At 33.4% G+C, this 26,839-nt stretch overlaps 1 protein-coding gene across 1 annotated transcript in view; it reads left to right on the top strand.

The window, feature by feature from the left end:
* LOC130899214 (follistatin-related protein 5-like) overlaps positions 1-26,839 on the top strand; it is a 122,516-nt gene that overhangs the window by 75,051 nt on the left and 20,626 nt on the right. Inside the window, exons 9-14 of the mRNA XM_057808966.1 lie at positions 482-535; positions 2,219-2,340; positions 12,589-12,837; positions 17,611-17,718; positions 18,369-18,522; positions 23,284-23,484. Of these exons, the coding sequence (XP_057664949.1) occupies positions 482-535; positions 2,219-2,340; positions 12,589-12,837; positions 17,611-17,718; positions 18,369-18,522; positions 23,284-23,484 (888 nt within the window). The remainder of the gene's footprint in view (positions 1-481; positions 536-2,218; positions 2,341-12,588; positions 12,838-17,610; positions 17,719-18,368; positions 18,523-23,283; positions 23,485-26,839) is intronic.

The raw sequence follows: 26,839 nt of genomic DNA, 5'->3' as shown, positions 1-26,839 counted from the left end.
CAAAGAAGACTTTCAGCATTGCTTCGATCAATGGGAAAAACGAATGGTGGGTTGTTTGGCGAGAAGTGGTGAGTATATTGAAGGGGAGCATTCGAATGTAGAATAATTTTTATAATACAACCCTTTATCGTAATCATTCTCGTTATTTAATAGCCAGACCTCGTATTTCCCTTCTCATTGACATAAGCCATTCTACGCTTAACGTTTGATGAGATTTTCTTCAAAATAATTCTCTCGACATAAATACGAAGTCAAAGTTGAGCTGCTATATTTTAGTCAATCATAATCTGAGATATGAGTGACCATTCTAATCCTAAGATTTATGTTCGTCTTAAGAACTAAGAACTTAGTTGAAAAGTTCTCAAGTTGAGGATATCTAGTCAAACAGATTAAGATTATGATAGTAGGCACAACAAATCAATCATTTTCAATTGTGAACATGTTTTTATACAAAATTATTCTATTAAATTCTGTTTTTTAGGAGGGTTGACCAGAGATATTAGTTCGCTAGTAGTGCAAGAACAACCGTCTCCAAGTAAGTTCAAACTTTAAATAATTTTATACCGTACAAAGAGATATCAATAGAACAATAAGTAGCTTACTAGAAATATGAGATTTTTATAACACCTGTCATTTTATTTCTGGTTTAAATATTATCATGTAAATAATATGTGTATAGATATTTGAAATTTGCAAATTTCACTAAAAATAATTACTTTTCTGAATCAATTCTAACCAATTTATTCTTCAGAAATTTCCATAAAAAAGCTATGATATGATAATTGCTCACCAATGAAACCCTTAATATTCTTTAATCGGAAATTTTCGAAATAGAGCAGGTTGTAAGACTGTTTAGTTAAAGCGGTTAATCAAACAAAAAACTCCACAGATATCCAGAGAGTTTTGGAAAAAATAGCATCAAAAATAACAAAATCTAAATTGCAGGATGTATCTCCTGGATTTGTATTAAAGTAGACCTCTGCTGGGTACATGGCCATATGAAGTGGAAGGGAAATCTAAAGCAGATAAGCTTGCTTAAAGTGGGACGAGGGTATAGCACATTGATAGATCCGAACTACCGACGATTGACACCGATAGAACGCCATTAACCCAGGTGTCTCCATATTTTGACTGCTAGTATCTTTTAGTGGAGTGGAGAGGCTTATTAAGCTCATTAGATAGAAAGTCTGATTGACTTGACGTTACTCTCTATTTAAGTTATTTAACAAAATTCATCCTATTCGATTTGATGAGGAAAGACAAGAAAAAACTGCTTCATATATGATAGGAAATCGGTTATGCCGATCGCTGTATCTGATGAATCGAAAAGGGTTGCATTGGGGGTTGATCTACTTGAAAATAGAATTGAGAACATGGAATTTAAGCAAGATTGTAGCGAATAGGAATATAATTTTTGAATATCCTGCAAAATTTCCAAGAGTTTCGTGCTTTATTGGAAAAGATAAAAGTATCAGACAGAAAAAACATTATACAAAGGGAGATACATGAATCAGACTACAAAATATTACTGTTCATCTTCTTAAAGTGATAAAATATGTGCATGAAACTAAGTTTGTGCTAGAGTATTGGTATTTATTTTTCTTAAACGATGTGTTATGGTTGAAAATACTAATCTGAATGGTGCTAATATTGCTCAACTGACTGATACGGAGTTGATACTTATGTTTATTAACCCGAAGAGATAGCAGAATTAAAAATAGGAATATTAATAATTTCATTATGGATTGGAAACGCTTGAAAGTAAATTTTAGAAGAAAAATAGCTAGAAAGGAAAGCTATATTTCCAAATAGAGGAAAATGAAGAGTAATAGATCTCCGAATGAATCACGACCAAAATAGATCGAGTTTACCCGTATCATCCTAATCGATTATTGATATTTTTCTTGTTTCTATTTTTTGTTTGTTTCTATAAAGTTTTATTTTTATTATTCATTCGAACAATTCGTTAGTTTGTTAAAAATTATAATGAAAATATAATCAAACCCTATTGTGTAATTTAGGACAATAAATACTCACACATATTATAATATGTAGAGATAGTTATAATAATAAAATTAAAGGATCCTTTCGATATAACAAACTGTCAACTGATTATTCCCGTTACAACTTTTTTCAAAAATTATTTGTCGGATCGAATTAATTAATTTAGTCATCAAGGACATTACGTCTAATAGCTATTTTATGTTCTTAATCGCAGGCTCTCCAGACGAAGAGCGTCGTTTTTTCGCTTTTCATGATTGGGGAGTATCGATCTATGAACCATCTACGTGTCGTTTATATCACAGAATACAATCTACCGATATTATACCAGGAACACAAGTAAGTATACTTTTATAACTTATAATTGGAGAAAGTTGAAATCCACATCGGTTGAACAGCATACTTTATATTTCTTGAATATTTTCCATTACCTATAGAAAAGAATCTGCAGAGCAAAAAGTTGGAAATATGAGTAAGGGAAGCAATATATTCAAGGCAGATATTTTTTTAAAATTGCTTAAAAATAAATAAAATAAAAAAAAAGTTTCTGGCATGATGGAGAAATTTTAGCCTTCATCACACACTCACACTCATCACAAATAGGTATGCCAGACCCTTCCGGCAAAAAAACGGTTTGCGTGATTTTTTTCTAAAAGCCAATAAAATTTAATGTCGAATACATTAAAAAAATTAATATTTGCGATTACTTTTTTCATATTTTTGTATAATTTTTTTTATTATCATTATTTTGGCAATAGGGATCCACGTATTCTGAGCTTAATCCATTCCTTTATTTATTCTATTTATAATAAAATTTTTTCCATTCCGCTACGATGGGACTTTCAGTTACGATCAACAGACCAACCGACCATTTATACCATCATCGACAATATAAATATTCATAACGACATAAAATCTCACTGCATACAGGTAACAATACAAGATTTAGCCGCTATAAGGAGAATGATAATCTTTTTCTCTTCTCATTTTGACTGATTTTCACAAATATGCCGTCCAAAACCAACAGTTTCAGTTTAAACCTGACTATAAAAAAATCCTAAACGACTCGAAACTCAAAGAAGTGAAATTATCCAGAACGTTAAAAATAAATAACTAAAGCAACTGAGTAACAAAACATGTTAGACAAGAGAATATACTAAATTTCTATCATATATCCTGTATAAAGGGTGTTTCAAAAAAGGTGATCCCGTCTCTAGGATAGTTAGAAAACTGAAAAATATTTGGGATTGCCTCAGTAAGAAATTTTCGTATTTTGAAGTGCAATAGCTACATCGTTATCATTACAGACAAGTCCAATGGCACTTGCCAGACGATCTACCGGTTAGAGTAGATTACAAGAAAGGATAGTACTCAATCCAAATTTTTTAAAATGTATTCCTTTTACAGACGAGTTCACTTTTACGCGACAAATATGTTTAATTCCCATAATGCACACTAGTGCTGTGATGAGATTTGAGAATCTACATTTCAAAAGGGTATCACATTATTAAACATTCATTTAAAGTTAATGTTTGAGCAGCAATTTTAGATAACAAATTAATAGGTTATCACATTCTACCTGGAAATTTAAATGGTGATATGTACCTGGATTTTTTTAACAATTACTTCGGAATATTGGAAGATTTATCTCTAAACGAGCGAAGATCTTATTTTTTATGCATGATGGAGCTCTACTGCACTTTGATAGAACATGTTGTGATTGGTTGATTGACGATTTTCCGAATAGATGAATTGGTAGAGTTGCAGAAGCTCCGATTTATCGGCCTCCTCGATAATGCGATTTTCATCCTTTGGATTACCTAGTTTGGTCGTATCTCAAAGAAAATATTAATAATAATTGAAAAAAAGAAATCACTTCAATGATCTCATAGCTGACTCCCAACCGTTTATAATATTAATGAATTCTTTAGAAAAAAGGATCGACTTGTGTATTCGTGAAAACGGAGGTCATTTTGAACAGCTACTCTAATTGAATTCTATTTTCTGTTATTAGCCTTTTCAAAATCTTAAATTGACAATTGGCGTATATTGTTTCAATTTTTTTTAAATCAATGAGGAGCAGTTATGTATGAAAAGTATTTTTTCCTCAAATGGAAACTATAAAATTGCATCATTAGAGAAACACACAGATCCAAACTTTATTTATAAGAGGACATAATCAAAAGAAGTGTACAGGAGAAAATTATTCAAATAAAAAATTTGTACATGGAAAAATTTAGTTGAGCAGTAAATTATCATATATTCATAGGTGGTTTTCCTTTTCCTATCCTAAGGATAACCATTTTTAAAGGCCAAGCTGCAGATTAGTTTAAAATCTAAGTATACGTCTATTAATAGCATCCCTTATTATTTACCATACTTATAAGGTCTCTACAAAATCTACGAAATTTTTTTACAAAGCAAACCCCAAATATTTTTCATTTTTCTATTTATCCTTGAGACAGCATCACTTTTTTTGAAACACCCCGTAGATAAAGACTGCGTCATTCTGAGGTTTTAAGTTCACAATAACTCGATCTTGTTTCTCGCCCCATGTTCAAAAAATGATTAAGTAATCCAATAATAGATTATATCTTATCATATTATTGAATTAACTAATAAAAATATGATAAATATTATATTAGTATATGTCATAGTGTTCACGCCAGAATTAATTCAAAACTCATGAAAACTGGCAACGCTGTCCGACCAACCGACTACTGAGCGAATGGAAGAAATGAGATATATAATAAGTTCTGTTGTTAAAGCTATGTAAAAAATTTTTCTTACAAATAAATGTTAATGTGAACGTGTTAATAATAACTATAATACAAAAAATGGTCCTTACGAGCGGATTATAAACAAAACCAGTGAAAATTCGCAATAAACAATATATTATTAACAACTATAACCCAAAAACAATTTACCACGTGCTGCAAGCAACTATCAACGAGTGCAAAGTGATCGACCAAACAAGTAGTCGATACAATATCACGGCGACCAGACATCAACTCAACTGGCCGACTAGTTCAATTGCAAGAATCAGGCAGTTCGACCGAAATCAGAGTGAGTTTGTTCCAAATTATTTATTTCCGAATTTTTCTTTCCATTTGCGATTTCAAAGCTTCTCTGTTTGTGCTTGAACAATTTGACAATATAAAATGGCAGAACTTGGCAAACTAATAAAGAAAAGAGGTGTAATTAAAGCTCAGTTAACTATTTTCACAAAAGCGGTAAATGAATTTGCAACTATATCTAATTTAAGCCAAACAGAAGTTACAAAATTAAAAGATAGGTTACGTGATGCCGAAAATTATCTTGACGAATTCAAATCATATCAATTAGAAATAGAGTTACAGGATGATATAAATTTAGATGAGCAATTAATCGAACGAGAGAGATTTGAAAATTCATATTATGATGCAATCGCTGTTGCTAAAAACATTTTACAAAGCTACAATAATCACGATAATGATACAAATCTTAGCGTGATTTCAGACAAAGCTTGTTGTAAAAACGAGGGTATAAAGCTTCCGGATATATCACTTCCTAAATTCAGTGGAAACTTTGAAGATTGGTTAGAATTCAGGGACACATATAAATGCCTTATTCATGATAGTAAAAAATTAGATAATATTCAAAAATTTTATTACTTGCGAAGTGCACTAGGAGGAACAGCAGCGGCGTCCATTTCCAAAATCAAATATACGGCCGACAATTATGAAGTGGCATGGGCCACAATTTCAAAAAGATTTGACAATACTAAAAAATTAATATATGAACATATTAGAGCTATTTTTTCATTAGAAAATATACAAAAACCGACAGCTGAAAAACTACAAAATTTAGCTGACGATATTCACAAACATTTGGGATCTATTGAACAATTGGGGCAAAATATAACTAATTGGGATCCTCTACTAATTTTTTGGATTACTAATAAATTAGATACTAGCTCAAACCTTGAATGGGAAAGGGAAAATAGAGATCAGGAAGAATTGCCAAAGTTAGATAAATTCCTACAATTTTTACAAAAACGTTCCAATTTTCTTAATATGTTAGAATCAAAGAACAGTCTCAGTTTAAATAAATCAGATTCAAAATTTAGTAATGAGGAAAATAAATTCAATAAACAAAGTAGAGTAAGGTCATTGACCTCAAGTACATATACATGCTCCTATTGCAAGAAAGAGCATTCAATATATCGTTGTGCAGAGTTTCTCGGATTAACAATAACACAAAAAAAAGATTTTGTCAAAAAATCAAATCTTTGCCATAACTGTTTGCGTTCGGGTCACTCTGTCAAACAGTGTAAATTAGGGCCTTGCAAAGTGTGTAAAGCTTGGCACAATACAATTTTGCATGAAAAACTCGAGATAGCGGACAACGCGAGCTCAAGTTCCGCAGCACTAAGCAGTGGCGTAGTGGTACCAGCGGCGGGGCAGGTGCTATTATCTACCGCCTGTTTACTCATTTCAGACAATTTCAATAATTTTCACAAAGCAAGAGCGTTATTAGATTGTGGTTCTCAAACTTCCTTTATAACGGAGGATTTGCAAAAGCGTTTGAATATTGCGACACATAAAACAGATCTTTCAATTTTCGGAATTTCAAACAATATTTCAAAGGTCAGTAAAAGGTGTAAGGTTTCATTTAAATCTATACATACCAATTTTAAAGCGCATGGCAATTGTTATATTCTAAAAGAGATTACAAGTGTGATGCCGTGTTGTCGAATCAACACGCAATCTTGGGCGATTCCAGGTGATCTAAAGCTAGCTGATCCACAATTCAATATTCCCGGACCAGTAGACATGCTCATTGGCGCGGACCTATTTTGGACAATCTTAAGCAATAACAAAATTTCGTTAGGAAAAAATATGCCGCTATTAATTGATACAGTGCTAGGTTGGGTTGTATCTGGGCAAATAAGTACTAACAACGTTGAAAAGGCTTCTTGTAATTTAAGTATAAACCAGGAATTATTAAATTCAATAGCCAAATTTTGGGAAATCGAGGAAATATCTAGCACGCGACAACTTTCTCCAGATGAACAATTTTGCGAGGACAATTTCATCAAAACTACTACCAGAGACGCGAACGGACGTTTTACAGTCACTATACCTTTGAAGCAACAACCTTCTAGTTTAGGTGAGTCGAAAGCTCAAGCCGAAAAACGTTTCTATGCATTAGAACGAAAATTCAGGAGAGATCCAATGCTGCACAGCAGATATATACAATTTATGAACGAGTATAAAGAGCTAGGCCATATGACAATTTGTAACGGCAATGATTCAAGCTTCGAATATTTCATGCCGCATCACGGAGTTTTGAGAGAAGAGAGTTTGACCACAAAACTACGGGTAGTTTTCGATGCATCAGCGCCCTCTAGCAACGGTCTATCCTTCAACAATATTCAAGTCATTGGACCCGTTTTACAAGACGATTTACTATCAATAGTCTTAAGGTTTAGGAAATATAACTATGTAGTTTCGGCAGACATAGTTAAAATGTACCGGCAAATTTCAATAACGCCCGAGCAAAGGCATTTGCAAAAAATTGTATGGCGCGAAAATCCGAGTGATAACCTGGAAGTCTACCAGCTAAATACCGTTACATACGGGCAAGCCTCTGCCAGTTATCTTGCAATACGCTGTTTAGCTAAACTCGCTGAGGATATTCAAGAAATGAACCCGGAAATAGCCGAAATCATTAAGCACGACTTTTATGTAGATGACCTGTTAACAGGTGCACCTACACTTGAGCATGCGCAATACATATGTAAAGCGATAAGTGACACTCTTAAATCGGGATGTTTCGCACTCCGAAAATGGTGCTCTAACGACACCAACGCGCTCAAAAATATAAGTTCAAATGATTTAAAATCCGATATACTAGAATTTGCGCATGATGGCAAAACAAAAACATTAGGCTTGATATGGGTTTGCAATAACGATAAGCTTCAATATAAAATTCATACCAATCCTATAGGTACAAAGGTCACAAAACGCACAATTTTATCTACTATATCAAAAATATTCGACATCCTTGGTTTACTAAGCCCATGTACTATTATCGCAAAAATGATAATGCAAAAATTATGGGAAAATAAATTAGCTTGGGATGACGCTATTCCAAAAGCTATATCTGAAAATTGGGTAAGGTTGGAGAAGGAGCTTCTTATTTTGAACGATCTTGAGTTAAACAGACAAGCTATTTGCAAGAATGCTGTTGAATTACAACTGCATGGTTTCGCTGACGCTTCGGAAAAGGCTTACGGAGCCTGTGTTTATTTGAGAAGTATTGATTCCGATCAAAAGGTTCATGTATCCCTGTTATGCGCCAAAGCAAAGGTGGCACCTATAAAAACAATACCAATCCCGCGGTTGGAATTATGCGCAGCATTGCTTCTAGCCCGCCTAACAGATAAAGCTAAAACTGCTTTAAAAATTCAATTCAAATCTTTCACACTTTGGTCGGACTCAACTATAACTCTAGCTTGGGTACGCACAAGCCCGAATCTGCTAAAAACATTCACGGCCCATAGAGTGGCAGAAATTCAGTCTCTCACTAAACACGCCGATTGGAGGCACATCCCCACCCACGATAATCCAGCAGATATTGCTTCAAGGGGAATATATCCTAGTCAAATTTTAAACTCTGATTTGTGGTGGCGCGGCCCTACTTGGCTAGCTAAGGACCCAAGTTTTTGGCCCAATGACAAGCTGGAGGTGGTTCATGATTTACCTGAACTTAAATCCAGTCTTCTGACCAATGTTGCGCCCCCTACTCTGAGTTTTCCCTTTGAACGTTTCTCAAATTTCTCAAGAATGCAACGAACAATGGCATACATTTTACGATTTAAGGATAATTGTCTTCAGAGAAATCGCAGAAGAGGCGGTTCTCTTACAGTACAGGAGTTAAGTGATTCTCTAAAATGTCTCATTCGAATTTGTCAATCTCAATCGTATTCTACCGAAATTGAAACATTGAAAAATAACAAGCCTTTGAGCTCCCATAGTAATCTATTAAGTCTTAGTCCCTTTCTAGAACCCGATGGTTTGCTACGCGTAGGAGGGCGACTAAAACATTCAAATTACTCCTTTGACAAAAGGCATCCAATTTTGATCAATTCAAAGCATCATTTTTCAAAGCTACTATTTTTACAAGAACATGAACGCCTATTGCATGGCGGCCCTCAGCTGCTCTTAAGCACTATAAGAGAAAATTACTGGGTTATATCCGGTAGAAATCTTGCACGAAAGACTGTTAAGAATTGTGTGAAATGCTTCAAATTCAATGCTAAAACCATACAGCCAATTATGGCCAACTTACCGCGCGATAGAACTAATCCTTCTAGTGCATTTTCAATAGTGGGAGTTGATTACGCGGGGCCATTTATGATTAACGATAAGAAAGGTAGAGGTTGTCGTTTAAGTAAATGTTATATTGGCGTATTTATTTGTTTATCAACTAAAGCAGTCCATTTGGAATTGATTTCTAGCCTTTCTTCAGAATCATTTATTCAAGCGCTATATCGTTTTGTCTCTAGACGAGGCAAACCATCAAAAATATTGTCCGACAATGGAACAAGCTTCGTCGGGGCACAGCGAGAGCTAAAGGATTTTCTAAAACATGGCAGCAACACTATAATCGAGAAATGTAGCTCTCAGAATATAGAGTGGAGGTTTATACCACCCTACTCTCCTCATTTCGGAGGTTTGTGGGAAGCAGCTGTCAAAAGCGTAAAGCATCATTTAAGGCGCGTTTTGACCCAAGTTCATTTATCATTTGAAGAATTTGCCACAGTTCTCGCACAAATCGAGGCGATTTTGAATTCGCGTCCTTTATGCCCACTGAGCTCTGATCCCAACGATTTTGGACCTCTTACCCCAGCTCACTTCTTGATTGGAAGACCAATAATTGCAGCACCTGATCAAGATGTCACCGACATAAAAATGAATCGACTTTCCAGATTTCAGCTCGTACAACAATTAGCACAGCACTTCTGGAACAGATGGAAATCTGAGTACATTGCGGAGCTCCAAAGACGCACCAAATGGAAGTCCAACCAAGGCCATCTAGTAGAAGATTCTCTCGTTTTAGTGAAAGGCGAGAACACTATGCCCACTCAGTGGTTATTAGGTAGAATCAGCAAGCTCCATAGAGGCCCTGACGGTATCGCGAGGGTCGCTTCTATAAGAACTCCCTCTGGAGAAATCATCAAAAGAAGCTTTCAAAAAATCTGCCCCCTTCCAGTTGACCTTTGAAAGCCATCCTTATGCTTTCAACGCGGGGAGTATGTTCACGCCAGAATTAATTCAAAACTCATGAAAACTGGCAACGCTGTCCGACCAACCGACTACTGAGCGAATGGAAGAAATGAGATATATAATAAGTTCTGTTGTTAAAGCTATGTAAAAAATTTTTCTTACAAATAAATGTTAATGTGAACGTGTTAATAATAACTATAATACACATAGAGGACATAATATATTATTCAAATATTTCACTTCATTCAAATCAAAAACATCAAAAAAACAAAGAGAAGTAATATTATATGCCTTGTACTAATTGTGACGCTGTCTACATAGGACAGACTTCTCAATATTTAGAAAATATGTTAAAAGGTCATCAATGCGATAAAAAAATAGAATGCAATAACGAACCATGAAAAAGCAACAAAACATAAATTGAATTATAAAGAATAAAAAATTCTTGAAACGGAATCTAATACACGATAAAGAGAATTTTTAGGAATGTTTCACATTCATAAGAATAAAAAACCTATAAGATAAATTCTAATAAAATTAAAAATAATTTAATTGATTACCTATATATTTGAGATGTAAGGAATAGAGAAAAATTAATTTTTCTTATTAGAACAAAGTTAGTTCAATTTCATTCTTATTTTAATATTCATGATGATTGTGTCAATATCATATTCATATCAATCATATCAATAATATATTTTGATTTTGATTTATCCCTCTATTTTGTAAATTCTAATAAAACTACAAATAGTAGTTAGAAAAATTACTTTTTCCTAATAGAACAAAGTTCTAAGTTATCTTCATCCTTATTTTGATATTCATGATGAAGGTGACCTATAAATCAATATAAATAAGCAAATTGTCTGTGTCAATATCATATTTTGATAAAGACTTAAAGAAAAGTCCAAGCTTCAAAATTTATCTTTCTTTTAAAAATTATCAAAAAAAACTTATTTTAAAATAGAAGATACCTTGAATCAAGAACATTTAGATACATTAATATATCAAAAGGTCTAAGAAATAAGAAATCAAGAATATTTAGAAACATAAATATATTTCAAACTTGAGTATAATCAAACTTCTCAAGCTCTACCTCTATTCGTTTCCTCTACTTAAATATTCTCACTCTTTTAAAATCTGATGTTACCTCTCCAATTCAATTTCTTCTCGTCCTGACTTTTTTTTTCCATCTTCCTCCTTGAGTGTTTTTCCAGCTATTCTGTTCACAGTCATTGTGTACACATGCTTTAACCACTTAACTTTTTAGGCTCTGACAACTTGTGTAATATTTTGACAACCTCTATTTTTCCATTTCCTCTCCCCAATATTATTTTATTTGCTTTGGATATTATTTTTGTTCTCAGAATATTATTTAGGAGCCCCTTTTGTTCTACAACTTGCTGTCCGATTTTTTAGCTTTTTCGTCTGCTGAATCGTATTCGTCAACAACATTCTATAGTTGAAGGACTTGACATTTTCAAAATTATATTACTCTTTTTTCGTCCTGAAACGTCTATCTTTTCCCTGCTTCTTCCTTTGCCGTTGCATTTGCAAATATTCAGTCTTTGCGCTATTTATCCTGATCTCGATTTTTTTATCCTTTTCCTAGTCTACTGTTAATTTTATCAATTTACTTAATGATCTGGATAGCAATACAATGTGTCCCTCTCTTTTCTCAAAAACTTCCTGACAACCTTCCTTCCAATAATATATTGATTCCAGTTCTACCCAGAATCTTCTTGAATGTATCGTACATTTGCTTACAATCTATCAATAGTCAATATTAGATGGAGTTCTATATTTTGATCTAGTTTATTGCTCTGTATTGTTTTTAAGAAGAAAATCTGGCCTGCCATGCTCCACCTCGCCCTTGAGCCTCCTTGATATTCACCGAGCTCTTGGTTATGAATTGATCTCAGTTTGCTCCTAATTACTCAGAGCATAATCCTCTAGTTCTAGTAGCAAGTTTTGCCCCCTTTCTTATAGACAGAGTATATCATTGATCCAATCATCTGGTAAACCCTCTTCTTCCCATATTTTTCTTATCAGTTTGCAGATTCTCTCATGCAGCTCTTGTCTACTTATTTCAATATCTTCGCTTCTTCTTTTCCTCTCTTATTATCGTCCTTTTTCTATGTTTCTCGTATCTGAAGGTTCTTCTACTTCCCTTCCATTATAATCTTCTGCTGTCTGTTGCGATGTATATTAAGTAACACATATGAAAGGCTATGATATATACAAAAGTATGGTTTGTGCAAAAACAAACAACGGAGAAAACCTATGAGTTTGAAATTATATTTTTTTTTTTCAACAGGAATACGTATGTGGCGACAAAGGTGTCAAATGTGAATGGGGTAAGGCCATAAATGTAGCAAATAGATACGTATACGCCAGCCAACCTAACAGGGATAGAATTCTGATAATATCCAAAGTGCAAATGGTTGTTGTAGATGTAGTTAGCACGGATAAATACCCAGTAGAATTACATCATGTGCCTCATCTGGATCAAGTATGGATATTGAATTGGAGATCTACAAATAATACCGGAATCAAAACTATACAGGTAAAATTTTACAAATATATTTATATTTTGATGGTATCCATTATCAATTATTATAATATGTATATACGATTGTCGTAATAGCGTTGCCTCATCCATAAACTCATTTCACAAAAAATTTAATTAGCACTTGAAATTTATACACAATTTTTCTCTAAAATTACGCTTTTAGATGGTTTCTAAGGAATTTCTACATTAAATAGAGAGGAAATGGAATACCACCACAGCCGGCTTAGATTACAAATAAGTTCGCATTTTTTGGCAACTTCTTCAATCTCGTAGGTCAGAAAGGGGGATTGAATCGCCCCTTGAGGTGCAATGATAAAAAACAAACAAAGTTTCCAGGAATAGCCTATTAAAGAGTCAATTACAACTGACAATCCCAGATTCCTGAGAGACTTTGCTATTGTAACAGACTACCTTACATATTTCACCAATCGAGAACACCACCCCTCACTGAATTCTCACTATCAAAGACGTTCAATAAATCAGCTGAGCTGTGAGAAACTAGAACGGGAAAACCTGTCAAATTCTCTACAAAGACTGAATGATACTTTCTTATATCGCTCTTCAGCGTAATGTGTAAAGTTACTCATCGTTCAAACTATCCTTTGAGCACAATATCATTCTCAAATTTCAATTAGGATTCAGAAGACTTCATTCAAGTTGTTATGTAATCACCAATCTTTATTCTCCTCGCAGGAAAAGCATTAAACCGAAGTCACTGTTAGGTCATCATAAAGTTTCCAGAAAGCTTCCAGCCAGGTTTGGCATACCGGAATTGTTGAGAAGTTAGAGAGTCATCGGCTGCTAAATGATATTGTAGTCTTCCTTCTTCACTTTATCAACAATTTATATTATAGCTCAGTGCCAACATATCCCTGAAGATGATTAAATTATATGTTGACGACACCGCAGTGATCTATTCTGTTCTCGTCATTCGTTCACTCCACATCCGATACCAAAATACCCGAATTAGTGCTTGAGATAAAGGATGATTCTCAAACTCAAAAAAAGTCATCAATTTCGCTGCCACTTTAGATAGAGTAGGAAAATGACACAATGTCATCAAGGTACTTCGACTTAACCATCCCTCCATCTCTTTTCGTATCTATAAAACAAACTGCGCTTATCCATTCATTTTTGGTCTCAATTGGATCTTCTCCAGTAATAGCCTTATATCAATATAGCCAGAAATTGTATCCGTCTAAACGACTTAAGGATCTCATCATCTAAAATAAAAATTACCACCTGAAATCACTGAGCAACTAAGCAGGAGTTTAAACGTTACCGAGAAAATTATTTTTATTCACTCACTTTCCTTTTAAAAATTGAATAGTTGCCTTTTTGTTTGAAACTAGTTGCTTTGCGATTTATACAATAGGAAAAAACGTCTTGTATTCAACTATAAATTACTTTAATGAACTAAAAAATATGTAAATTTAACCCTTAAAAAAGACTAGAACACACCATCTCTCCCAAAGTATCCGGGAGTGGCCTAGGAGAGATGGCCAGTGCTTATTTTTCCCTTCAGATCTTTTATCCTATTTTTTTCATTACCGCAATGGAACAAATGTCCGCAAACTTGGGGCAATTTTTGGGGCAAATATTTTATACATTTAAGAAATATATCGGAGGTTATGTTAGCGAATTTTTGGGACACGTTTTTTCCTACTCACATAATGCACGCGGGAGGCATACAATTATCTGCAGCAATAAAAAAACCATTTTTTTTGTGTGGAGGTTGACAAAGCTGCAGCTTTGAAACCTTTTTCAGCCAAAACATGACCTAGTCGATTATTTAAATGCAACCAACACTCGTCCATGTTGTAAATGTGGCCAGATTTATTTAATAAGTCAATGCCCCCTACTGATTACTCAGACGATTTCCCAGATCGTCTGGGAAATAATTTATCAAGATTTTCGGTGGTTTTAAATGTATTAATTCCTGTAAAAATTTTAAATTCATAGGTTTCAAAATTTAATATTCAAATTGACGTTGATAAAATATTTCTTTAGCTATATTATGAGTGGTTTCTTATTCAGAACGTGGCAATGAAATACCAAAGTGGACTAACTTTAATATATTTTCCGAGCTTTCGAATACTTATATATTCATCGTCTGGAACTGAAATTATGTTCACGTACGTACGTACAATAATTAATTAAGATTTGTAATCAATGTAAAAATTTTACATTGATAGGTTTCAAAATTCAATATTCACATTGACGTTGATAGAAATATTGAATAATTAAAATATTTATTCTGGTTACTATAGGAATTTTTATTAATTTTCAATTGATTAGATAATGAATGACGTCATTCATAATTAAATTTTGAAACCTATGAATTTAAAATTTTGATAAGAATTAATAGAATTCAGAACCACCGAAAATCTTAATTAATTATTGTAAGTAAAATTTGATTTTATTATTTTTATACATTTATACATATTTCTTATATTGTATTTGACCATAATTTCAATCTCAATCATAGCCTGCCCTCTCTGATGTCATATCAAAACTTTGTTTAATTCCTAATTGCTCAGCATACTCAAATTTAACTCTCTTGAATAATTGATGGTTGAAGGAAAACCTCGTGACCTCTTGTCTTTTATGCTAGCTCAGTATTTTTTCGTTGTCTGCAACAAAGATTGATGATGGTCCCATAGGTCCCTTTATGTAACTGTTTTCTTTTGATCTTCTTTATAGTATTTTTGTGGAATATTATGAATCAGAGGGGCCCTATATATAGTCATTTTGCCATTTTTTACTTCATCCATGGCATTCTTCAAATCGTTTTCACTACAGGTACCTATATTAGCAGCCGCATTTCGTTTGTATTGATAAGGCAGCTATGGAAATATTGAAGTTTAAAAATCAATCAAAATTACTAAATTTTATGTCTATATTTCCAGTAAACACTATAACAATCTCTCGAGATTGTCTTGGAGGAATGTACATATTAAGTTGTTGAAGCAATTTCTCAAATTTGTAGTTCATTTTGAGGTTAGAGTACAGGGCAAATCTTAACGAAGAAAGCACGTAAGCAGACAAAACATTCAAAATATTTTTATGACATGTTAATATGTTAACCATTCAACTTAAATCAAACGTTTGTTTAAAAAACAATATCAAATTTCTTTCTGTTCCATTATTTTTACGAAAACACTTATCGCACCTACTGAAACGAGACAAACTAAATTGAAAGTACTGCCATCGGCATTAATACTAGAGCTTTATCTTTCGCGTATGACCATCTTCCCCGGAAGGTCCTGTATTTTCATCAAGGGTTTGCCAGGAGTAGTTGGGATGCTGAGGACCAGCTTTCATACCACCTTATAGGTAGTCGTCCAGGAGGTCGAGTTGTGTCTGGTTTCTCTTCCTTTGCAATTTTTGCTAACCGTTCATTTGGCATTCTGTCAACATGGTCTCTCCATTCTCTTCTGCGGCTCCTTGCCCATCTTACTACATCCTGAATATCGCACATGTCCCTTATTTCTTCATTTCTCTTCCGATCTAGTAACGTATGTCCTGTTATTCATCTGAGAGTTCGCATTTCTGTTGTTCTTAAGAGCCATTTAGTGGTTGTGCTCTCCGCTCTTTACATTTTGTGCTCATGTATTTATTTCACCTAATCATATCTCTAAGGTATCCTGATATTAATGCTGCCTTCATTGTTTGTGCTTTTACTTCTTTCTTTAGATTTCTATCACTTGTTATGTTTGTCCCTAGATATGTTCTATGACTTGTTCTACACTCTGATCGTAGATCGCAATTTACATTTTCTCGGTTCTTTAGATATTGTGAGAGATTTTGTTTTTTATTGTGAATATTTGCATGTTGTACGTGTTCGCTATTTGTTGGAATTTATATAGGAGCTTCTGTTATCTTCGTCTTCCGAGATGATTAATGCGTCATTAGCATAGCATATTATTTTTATCTCTTTGTCTCCCATTCGGTATTCTCTCCCGGCTTGCTTTACTTCGTTGATGATTTCGTCCATTATGATATTGAACAGGTTTTGACTTAGGCTATCCCCTTGTCTAATACCAGTTGCCTAATTTGTTTGCCGTTCTCACAAAAGTAAAATTATCGGTGTTAAGTTTTTCGATAACTCTCATTATATTGGGGTGAATGTTCCTTTTTTTTAGTAGAGTTATAATATCAGTTAAGCGTATCCTATCGAACTCTTGGGTGAGATCAATGAAGCACATAAAGGCTGCCTTATTAAACTCTATGGCTTTTTTATTTATTTGGCGCATTATAAATATAGCATCTATAGCATATCTGTTGTTTCTGAAATCTTGCTGTTCTTCACATATCCCCGGTAGACATTACTTCTTCTGCTAAGATTTTAGTGAATAGTTAGAACCGCACTCGTCAGGCTAATGCTTCAATAATTTTGGGGATCGGTTTTTTCTCCCTTTTTGAAAATCGGTATCAGAATACTTTCTTTCCATTCAGATGGTACATTTTTGACCTCTAGTATTTTATTGAAGAGAGATTATAGTTCATCATACAGTGTGTCGCCTCCATATTTGATAATTTCGTTTGTTACTTCGTCGATGCCTGGGGTTTTTCTGTTCTTTATCTTGGCTATCATTTCTTGTATTTTATGTATTTCCGTATTTCCATATCCAAAACTTTAATAAAAAAAGTCGTATATGAAGTATATTATTGCAAATTGCAATATAGTGCAAATTTTTCCCCCGCACTGTTGATCGATTTAGAGAGGATATTCCGTGAAATAAATAATTTAATTAATTGTTTTAGGTTATAAGAGACGCTGGTCAGAAGAGGAAACATCATACAGTACACCCAGAGCCAATAGATGGGCAATTTGATTTGGTCACTGGATTATTTATTCCTTCTCCTTTACAGGTAACTAATAATGCATGATTTCGAAAACTCTTACTAAACACTCATACATACTTTCCAAACCGTTGATGTTAAGTTTATAGGCTACAGAAATGTGGATATACAAAAACATTAATTCTACAAATAACCAAATACTATGTTACACATTCATCTTGATAAAAAAATTGAATTGAATCGTGCGATGATTTTCTATAACTTTCGACGTGGATTAAACCAACAGCATTCTACCGATCAATTTGCTTCGGGATTCTTTTTAATTTTAATAATTTACGAAAAATGAACAACCTCAAATTAATGGTATGATATTGTGTACAAATATTCGTTAATACTACTTAATTATAAATATTCTCCCCCAATAAACTAGTTTTTATCGTTATTAAAACACTGCATTCAAAATAGTGTTTCGAATATTAGTAGAACTTTTTCTTATAAAATGCCATTCTATGAATTCTAGAGCTCTGCCAATCGGATCAAAACGGGGCTCTTAACTGCCTCTGTGTATCCAATTTCGTAATTCTCTTCACGTGAATTCTCTCGTAATTGTTTGTAGAGTGTGTGTAAACTTCGCCAAATATTTTTTATATCGTAGCATAACTGCTGACAGTATGATGTTTAATGCCTGTTTAATTTTCACATATTCCTCTTTCTTTCAGGAATTATCTCACTATAGCTTCAAGTACGGATACGTGACTCATACTAATCAAAGGGGATTGTACAAATTAGATTTGGTTAATCTGCGTTATACGAGTTCGGTGGATCTTACGCCTTACAACTGTGTACCGACTCAAGTTAGATTTTCTTCATTGTGTAAGTTCGCTAATCTTTGGTCCTCAAAGTTTGTTGAGAAATAAAATAAGCTAGGATTATATAACGATCATACTATTCGTTGTAAATATTTGAAACACTGTGTTGCATAATTTAGATTGTTAAGAAATGCCCAGTGGGGTTTTGGGTTTTCGGACACGATATTTTTAACTAATTTATTTTCAAACTTGGCTGACTTCAGATTCTACCAGAAGTCAGCTGTAACTTTGTTATTTTAAATATAATATGTTAATACATTTTTGAAATCTACGTAAAATTTTAGTACATTTTGTCTGAAAACTTTCTTCGAAAAATGCATACTTTTTGAGTTTTGAGAAAATTTGACCGTTGCAGAACTTTACAAATTATTTTTTTACTCAGATACCCTTAAATATATGAAAATGGTTTCTATTTGGTTGCTTTTAGTAAGGTCAGACATATTTGAATAGATGTTGAGAAATTGTTTGTCTTATACAGAGTGTGTATAAAAAGTATTCAAAATTTAACTTCATAAATATCAAATTTCTATTTTTTCAAATAGAACCAACCGGTTTGTTCTATTTTAATGCATTCAGAGGTACAAAATAAGGCAAATTCGTGTATACTTTCCTATACCTAAACTTTACCGTTATCCAGATATTCAATATTTTCTGTAAAATTTTTGAGATGCAGGTGTGGTCTAAATTTTATTTTGACCGTTTGATACAAGCACTAAGAAATGAAAAAATATTTGTCTTTACCTTGTCAAGGTCTGTAAAAAAATCAAAACAAATTGTATTTACTAATCTCCATTATTAAATTGAGAACGAGCCATATTAACGATTTTCGAAAGTATCAACAATTGACTAATGAGAGTTAAATAAGTGTCATTTATTACAAAGCCTACTAAAAGTATACATAAAAAATTAGAACTTGTTGCAAAAAACAATAATAATTTAAAAGCTCAAATATCTTGAAAACGCCTAAAAGTTGGAATGGGATTAGTGAATACAATTTGATTTGATATTCTCCACAGAACTTGAGAAGATAACGAAAAATACTTTTTTCTACGACTGTGCGTTTTAACCCACTTTCCCGCACGCATTTTAGTTTTGAAAGTGTCACTTTCCCGCACTAGTGCGGGAAAGTGACATTCTTCAAAGGAGAAACAAATATCAAAACTGGTTTGATATCAGTTGCTATGACAACCCAAGCGTGTAATTGTTATTAAAACGTCAAAGTTGTTCAAAACGTCTTGGAAGTGACCGAATCTTTTAAATTAAACCACATTAAACCGAATCCGATACAATAATATTAATGGATTCATCCGACGAATAACTTCCCGAATCCGTTTTGAAGGCTGCAAATGAAGCTAATTCCGACCTGTTACCTGCCAAATCCAGACTAAAGTATGAGAAGCAATACGACCATTTTGTTACATGGTGTAAGGAGAAAGGGGCCAAAACTTATAAGGAAGAGGTATTTCTGGCGTATTTTTCAGACCTAAGTAAGGTTTTGAAATCTAATACATTATGGTCCCGCTATTCGATGGTAAAAAGTTTCTCTGTACTACAAATGACTTAAAACCGTTGCCGTCACCGTCATCGTCATCTTTATGCGACCTGCAACCGATGCCATCTTCACCGACGTCATCTACCTTCCAGTTGAAACCAAATAACTCCACTGGGCCGGCAATTCTTACTAGTCTACAGAATACAACAAATTGTGTTCTCAATATCAATATTTATAATAATTAATAGTTTTTAGTTAAAATTTTGTATATTATTATGTTTGTTGGAATAAAATAATTTTTGAAAAATGGGTTGGTATACTTTTTTGTATATACGGTCGTAGAAAAAATAACGTTCCTAACATTGTTAGGAAAATAACTATTTTATTCCTTAGTGCTTGTATCAACGGGTCAAAATAAAATTTAGACCACACCCGCATCTCTAAAAATTTACAGAAAACATTTAATACCTGGATAACGGTAAGGTTTAGGTATAGGAGACTATACATGAATTTGCCTTATTTTTTACCCCTGAATGCATTAAAATAGATTTAAATATTAGATTAGATTAGATTTAAATATTTAGAAAAATAAACAAAACTTGATATTTATGAAGTTAAACTTTGAACACTTTTTATACACACCCTGGATAAAATGAAAAATTTTTCAACATAGATTCAAATACGTATGACCTTGCATATCTTTAAGGGTATGTTCGTAAAAAATAATTTATAAGGGTCGTCAAGTTTTTTACAAAAAAATTAATAACTCAAAAAGCATTTTTCGAAAAAACTTCTTAGACAAATTATACTAAAATCCTACGTTAATTTCAAAAATGTGGAAATTTCCATGATTTTACTGTAAGTATTTTGCCATATACAGATAATTTTGACTCGTCGTGGGACACCAAAATCAATACTTAAATATTTAAAAAAAATCTGATGATGCACTCATATAAGTATTAAATAGTATACTTTTGATATGGACGATGAGGTATTTCAGGTAAAGATAGGTAAACCAAAACAAAGAGTTACACGCATGGAGCCTAAAGACTCTAGATAGGAAGAAAAGAGGAAAATAGAAGGAGAAAAAAGGAAAATAAGATATTGAAGGTGGAGACTGAAATTCTAAACGTTAGAATTCACAGCTTGCTAGAAACAATCCAACGGATGGAGGCCATCATGGCAAGATTTCTAAGAAAGATGGAAAAACCACAATAAAAAAAGGAGAAAGAAGTTCGTCCTACTACTATAGAAAAATAAAAGTGAGAGCCCCAAAAATCAATCGACGGAACCCTGAGTTAACGAAGAACAACAAATGGAAGACTGCACCATAGAACGAGAATATACAGAAGTAAACAACAAGAAAAAGAGGAAGAAAGCGAAGAGGATATCCACAATTGTACAAGAAGAACTCGAAAAAAATGAGGAGAAAGGAAGAGAAAAAGTTCCCACTCATTTGGATAGTAATAAGGAAGCAGCTAGTATAGAGGAAAATCGATGTTCCGTGTAAAATGGGAATGCACACTGGGAAAGTAACCTCAGCGATAAAAGAGGACTTCAACAAAATGAAGATGCTCCTGACCGAGTATAAAGAGAAAAGAAGGAAAGGAAGCTAGTTGCGAAAGGACTGGCGGTAAACAGCCCCGCGTCGAAAGTCGTGACAGAACTGAGGGAAAATGGATTAAAACAAAAAAAAATTGGCAACCGACTAGACGCACTCAAAAAAACATCGATAACGCCCGAAAACTACTACCGATATATATATATATATATATATATATATATATATATATATATATATATATATATATATATATATATACCTATATGTATATATGGCGACATGGCGACATACTGTACTCTCAGCAGAGCAGTGGAGCCAAAATGTAAAAACTATGAAGGAGAGCACCCAGCAAACTATAGTAGGTGCTGGAAAACCTAAAGAGGACAGAAGCAAATATACTAGCCACGAACACCACTCAAGCATGAGGGCAGCTACACATTAGCTGCTAAAAAAAAGACAGTCCCAGCAGGACAAGGAACGCTCGAGCTATTGAATGTGCTGCAGAACATTCAAACACTCATCGCCCAACAGGTCAAGTGAAACGAAGGACAGCAGGATCCCTAGGTTAAATTATGTTGGTAAAAAAATTTACAAAAACACAAAAAACAAAAAATGAAATACAAAAAAAGTATTTTTTCAAAGATGGTAGATTTACCCACAAGAGGACATCCCACAACACGGTAATTCCGCATTTCATAAACAAATGCAAAGTCATACATTGGGACAGCTGTAAAGAAGGCGAAGTAATACTCGGATTCGATCGTTTCTTGCCAACGAAGGTGGAGTGGGCTTACCCGAGGCAGCGAAAGTACATACACACATTAAGACATCCAGAAAAGCATGACAAGAGTGTATAGTCAACAGACTAACTCTTAACAAAAAGATAAGACTTCCCAGAACCTCCCATAAAACTCAAAGGAGAGGAAGGAGTCTACGCACGAAACAGTGACGCGAATGAGGATAAGGAATCTGTCGCAACGACAGAGGGTTGGTGGAATGTCTTTCTACGCATCCACCTGTGGATTTATCCGGTGGTAGATGCTTAGAGGCACGGGTTTTCTCAAGCGCACGTGTGTGATTGTGATATGTTATAGATACACAAATGCTTTTCGATAAAACGAAAAAAACCTCCCCTTTTTAGTTTCTTCGTTTCTCCAACAATTAATGAGAAATTTCTGTCGAAGTAGTCATTTCAATGGTGGGAAAATTTGATATGATGTAGGTCAAGTTATTGAGTTTTAGTTTACCTTCAATCTCTGAAGACGATAACTTGGTTATCGAAACGGTGTCATCCAGTGTAATTGTCAGTGTTGGTGTAGTAGTAATGTGATTAGTGAAAAGTACCGAAGCAATCTCAATCTTGCGTAAAATAAATCGGAAACAATAACAACAAAATGAGGGATGCAGCTTGTTAATCAGATAATTAACAACCAATAAAAAGAAAGTGGATCGACAATATTAAAAATGTTCCATGATTATGGTTTCAAGTATTTCCAATGACAAATCATTAATTATCAATGAATATAACTAAGGTTATATTTTATAATAGTCGTGAAATCATTATATTTTCATCAAAAATTTATTGTTTAAGTTTATGTTGATTTGACTGCAGATTAACTACATTAACTAATTATGTCATAAATACTAAGTTTTTGATGTTTGTCCTTAGATATTCATCTAAATAAATTGAACTTTTAAATACATTTTAGACGGTATTGTGATAATGCAATGTCTGGAACCGATAACTAGTAGACCGACAGGACAGCTCGTTCTAGATTATTTAACTGATAGCGTTATTGCTATCAAGCCAAATCTACCAGGAGTACCATACATTTCGCCAGATTCCAGAAAACTAGTCACATTAGACCGAACTACCAGTGGTGCTACACTCATTGTCCAGGAAATTACGTGTGAGTTTATATCATTTTTTACGTCACTAAGACTAAGTTTGCATTTTACACTATTTTTTAAGAAATACAATAGACAGGAAGCTATTTCTTGGGGACATCTGGATGTTATAATTTCATCCCCCAAAAATATGTACACTTCTTCATTATTAATATTATGAACACCTAAGCAGTATGTCCATAGTTGACGCTTATAATAACATATTCCTATGCTAATAACAGAGGCTGGAGGTGTTTTCATAAGATCGAAGCAAATTAAACATACATTTTCATTATTTTTAAAGATTTCTATATCTTTTTTTTAGCCTTCTCTTGCAGTATTTGCCTTGAGCAAATGCAAGTTTCTTTCTTGTTCAAGTCTTGTTTTTTCATCATAATCTGCCGCTTTGATTTTAATATTGAATGCATCACACTTTTTGTATGAATCTGTTACAGGAAGATGAAAATTCAGTTTAAATATTTCATTAAATACTTTGCTAAAAATAAACTTCGAAGCTAGATTTTCAAATCTAGAGAATACAAAGTACTCAAATTCAAATTTGGCGATAACTATTTACGGTGTGTTGTCGTATGAATTGAGTAATGTCACTGTCAACCTATCCTGACAAATTACTTAGTTGCTAGTGTGCAAAAATGGCTTTTGCGTTTTTGTCACAAGATATTGCTGCTATGAAAAAAGATATTTAGTGGCGCCATCTTTTAATTACATGAGAAACTGAGATTAGGCCATTTTTGCGTCGAAATATTGACACTACTGAATTAGTTTATGCACTGAACTTCAATATAGAGACATTTTTGGTTAGGCCACTTTTGCGCTGTCGGCCTCAACTGTAAATGCAATGTATAAATCTGAGTGCTACATGAAAGCTTAAATAATCCATAATGTTCATTTCTAATCAAATATACTGTACAATTCCAAACTTTGAGGAACTTGATTAATGAAATTTTGTTATTGGTGCTTCAAATAATGATAATTTTCTTTATATTACTTATTATAGAAATCAAATTTCCAGCATCGACATCATAATTAAGTTGGAATTTCTGGACCCGTTGGTGATATCCATACTGAACACACACTGAAAACAATACTGTTTTCTGAGACTGAAGGTAAACTCGCTTCAATCTCTGAAGACGATAACTTGGTTATTGAAACTAGGTAATTGTGAGTGTTGGTGTAGTGGTAGTGTAAATAGTGTGTTCAGTATCGACACCATAGGTACCTAACCTAACCTAACCTAACCTAACCATAGGATATTATGAACATTGTCTTTAATGTTTGTCCAAACGTTTGATTCAAATAAATTTGAGATGCAATTTGATGCAACAAATTGATGTTATACATGTCGTGTTAAATGTTTGATTCAATCTGCTTTGAAGGTATTTTTGTTCTTATTATTCTTATGAAGCGGTCAATGTGAAACATGATCATTTATAAGCACCTCCTGGTTCATATCTAGTGCTTTAAAAATCTCAACTTTTATCTGACAACGTTATCTCTTGCCAAGCGTCATTTAAACGGTTCTGATTTTTATGATTTGGTTGTTTGATATTCCATGGTATAGCACGCTGAGAAATTCCATAAAAAATTCATTGCCAACGAAAAACCGATTCCAAGCTAATACAATAATGAACACTTCACGACAAAACATATGTTTAACGCGTGACTCTTACGGATCTTTGTGGTCATCGTAGTTTATTCAAAATTTGACGAATGTACCTAGCGTTTTAGCTCATCAACCAATTCGGCAGAAGTATACAAGTTATCCCCAGTAACGTCTCTGTTGATATTTGCAATTGGTTCGACTATTTCAGTCGGATGAGATAAATTAGACTTTTGTCTATTAGTCAAACTTTTTCCAGTGTACACTTTGGTCTATAACATATATTGTATTCCTGAATCATCCAGAACCTGCACTTTATACTTATAAGATTCTTCGAAATATACATTTCGAATAAATAAAAACGTCTAACTCGCAATGTCAAACAGATTTTTGCCTATACCATAAGCTGCTCACATTGATTAGAGATCTTTATAGACATATTTCCATGAACTTAAGACGAATAATAGCCCAATGAAAGCTTCAATTTCAGTCATACCAATGAACTTTTGTTGAATATTTCGGCATTTAAAAACGTAGATTATTTTATGTTCATCAGGTTAATTTTTTCAATTGTATACGTTATTATTATTCGTAAACAATAGTGCCCAAGCTTCTGTGTGCTGAAATTTTATTGTTGTGAGGCTCGAATTTGGACGATTTCGTTATCACTATAACATCATCCTGTTCATGTTTGCCACTTTGCGTTGTAGTGGCTTAATATGAACTGAGCGGATTTTGCACCGTCTTCTACTTCTTTTACGTTATTCCGAGAGTTAGTATCTTGTGTATCCTTCCAATCTTCCAAAGTAGATAATGATAATAACATTTTGCGAATAATTATTTGATTAGTATGTGCTACCCTTGGGAGCTTACATCATAAGGATACGAAGGAATGTGGAATCACCTGTTGAATAGTCAATTTATGTGATATGATGATCTCGATGGCATAAAATAAAATCCAAGTGATAGCTACTGATGAAGAGACATGACAGTAGAAAATGTTTTGGCCAGGAATAGAACAATGCCGTGAAGGAGTCAATCCATTATCTACGTGGACGATATGTACATCCATGATGTGTAACATATTCGAAAAAAGGATGAACAGATATTATAATCAATTAAAGAACAAAATAGAATTTGATCATTGTACATTTGTGAATAATCTCAGAAATAATAGACCAAGACTTTGAAACTGATGTCTGCACTTTATATATAAAAAGCACGATAAGGATTACTCTCAACTTATACTGCAGAACTCCGGAAAATTTCTTGGAGTCAAGAAAAAATGGATTTGCAAAACTCAATTTTTTGAGTCTCCGCCAACAAAAAATTAAGTATTTGGACATAATTTGTTGATAACATCCCGGAAAATTATGTAACTCTGTCATTAGAAGTTGTAAATGTAACGTTAGTGGCGTTTCAACAAAAAAAATGATTTGAAAACAAACTCTAGATCTTAAGATCTTAATAAACACAACGTAATTTCATAGTTGTTTTGACGACGATTTTCAAAAATATTATTAAACTTTATTTTTCGGCTCTGCAGCAAACCGTTTTTTGAGAAATCGAGTAGTTATGGAAAAAGGGTAGAAGCTCTTTTTGGCATGAAAATTGAACGTTCACTCTATAGAAATGTGTTTTGGTACTCAAAGTGTCATAGAAGATGATATTTTCTTATTACAAACAATTTTTTTTCTTTCGCAACCCCTGTTTCAGAAAGCAATCATTATTTCTCAAGATTCTTCTTTTAAAACAAG

The sequence above is a fragment of the Diorhabda carinulata genome, chromosome 11 (assembly GCF_026250575.1).
Source record: "Diorhabda carinulata isolate Delta chromosome 11, icDioCari1.1, whole genome shotgun sequence".
In the NCBI taxonomy this organism is placed as follows: domain Eukaryota; kingdom Metazoa; phylum Arthropoda; class Insecta; order Coleoptera; family Chrysomelidae; genus Diorhabda; species Diorhabda carinulata.
This window is presented reverse-complemented; position numbering and strand designations above follow the sequence as displayed.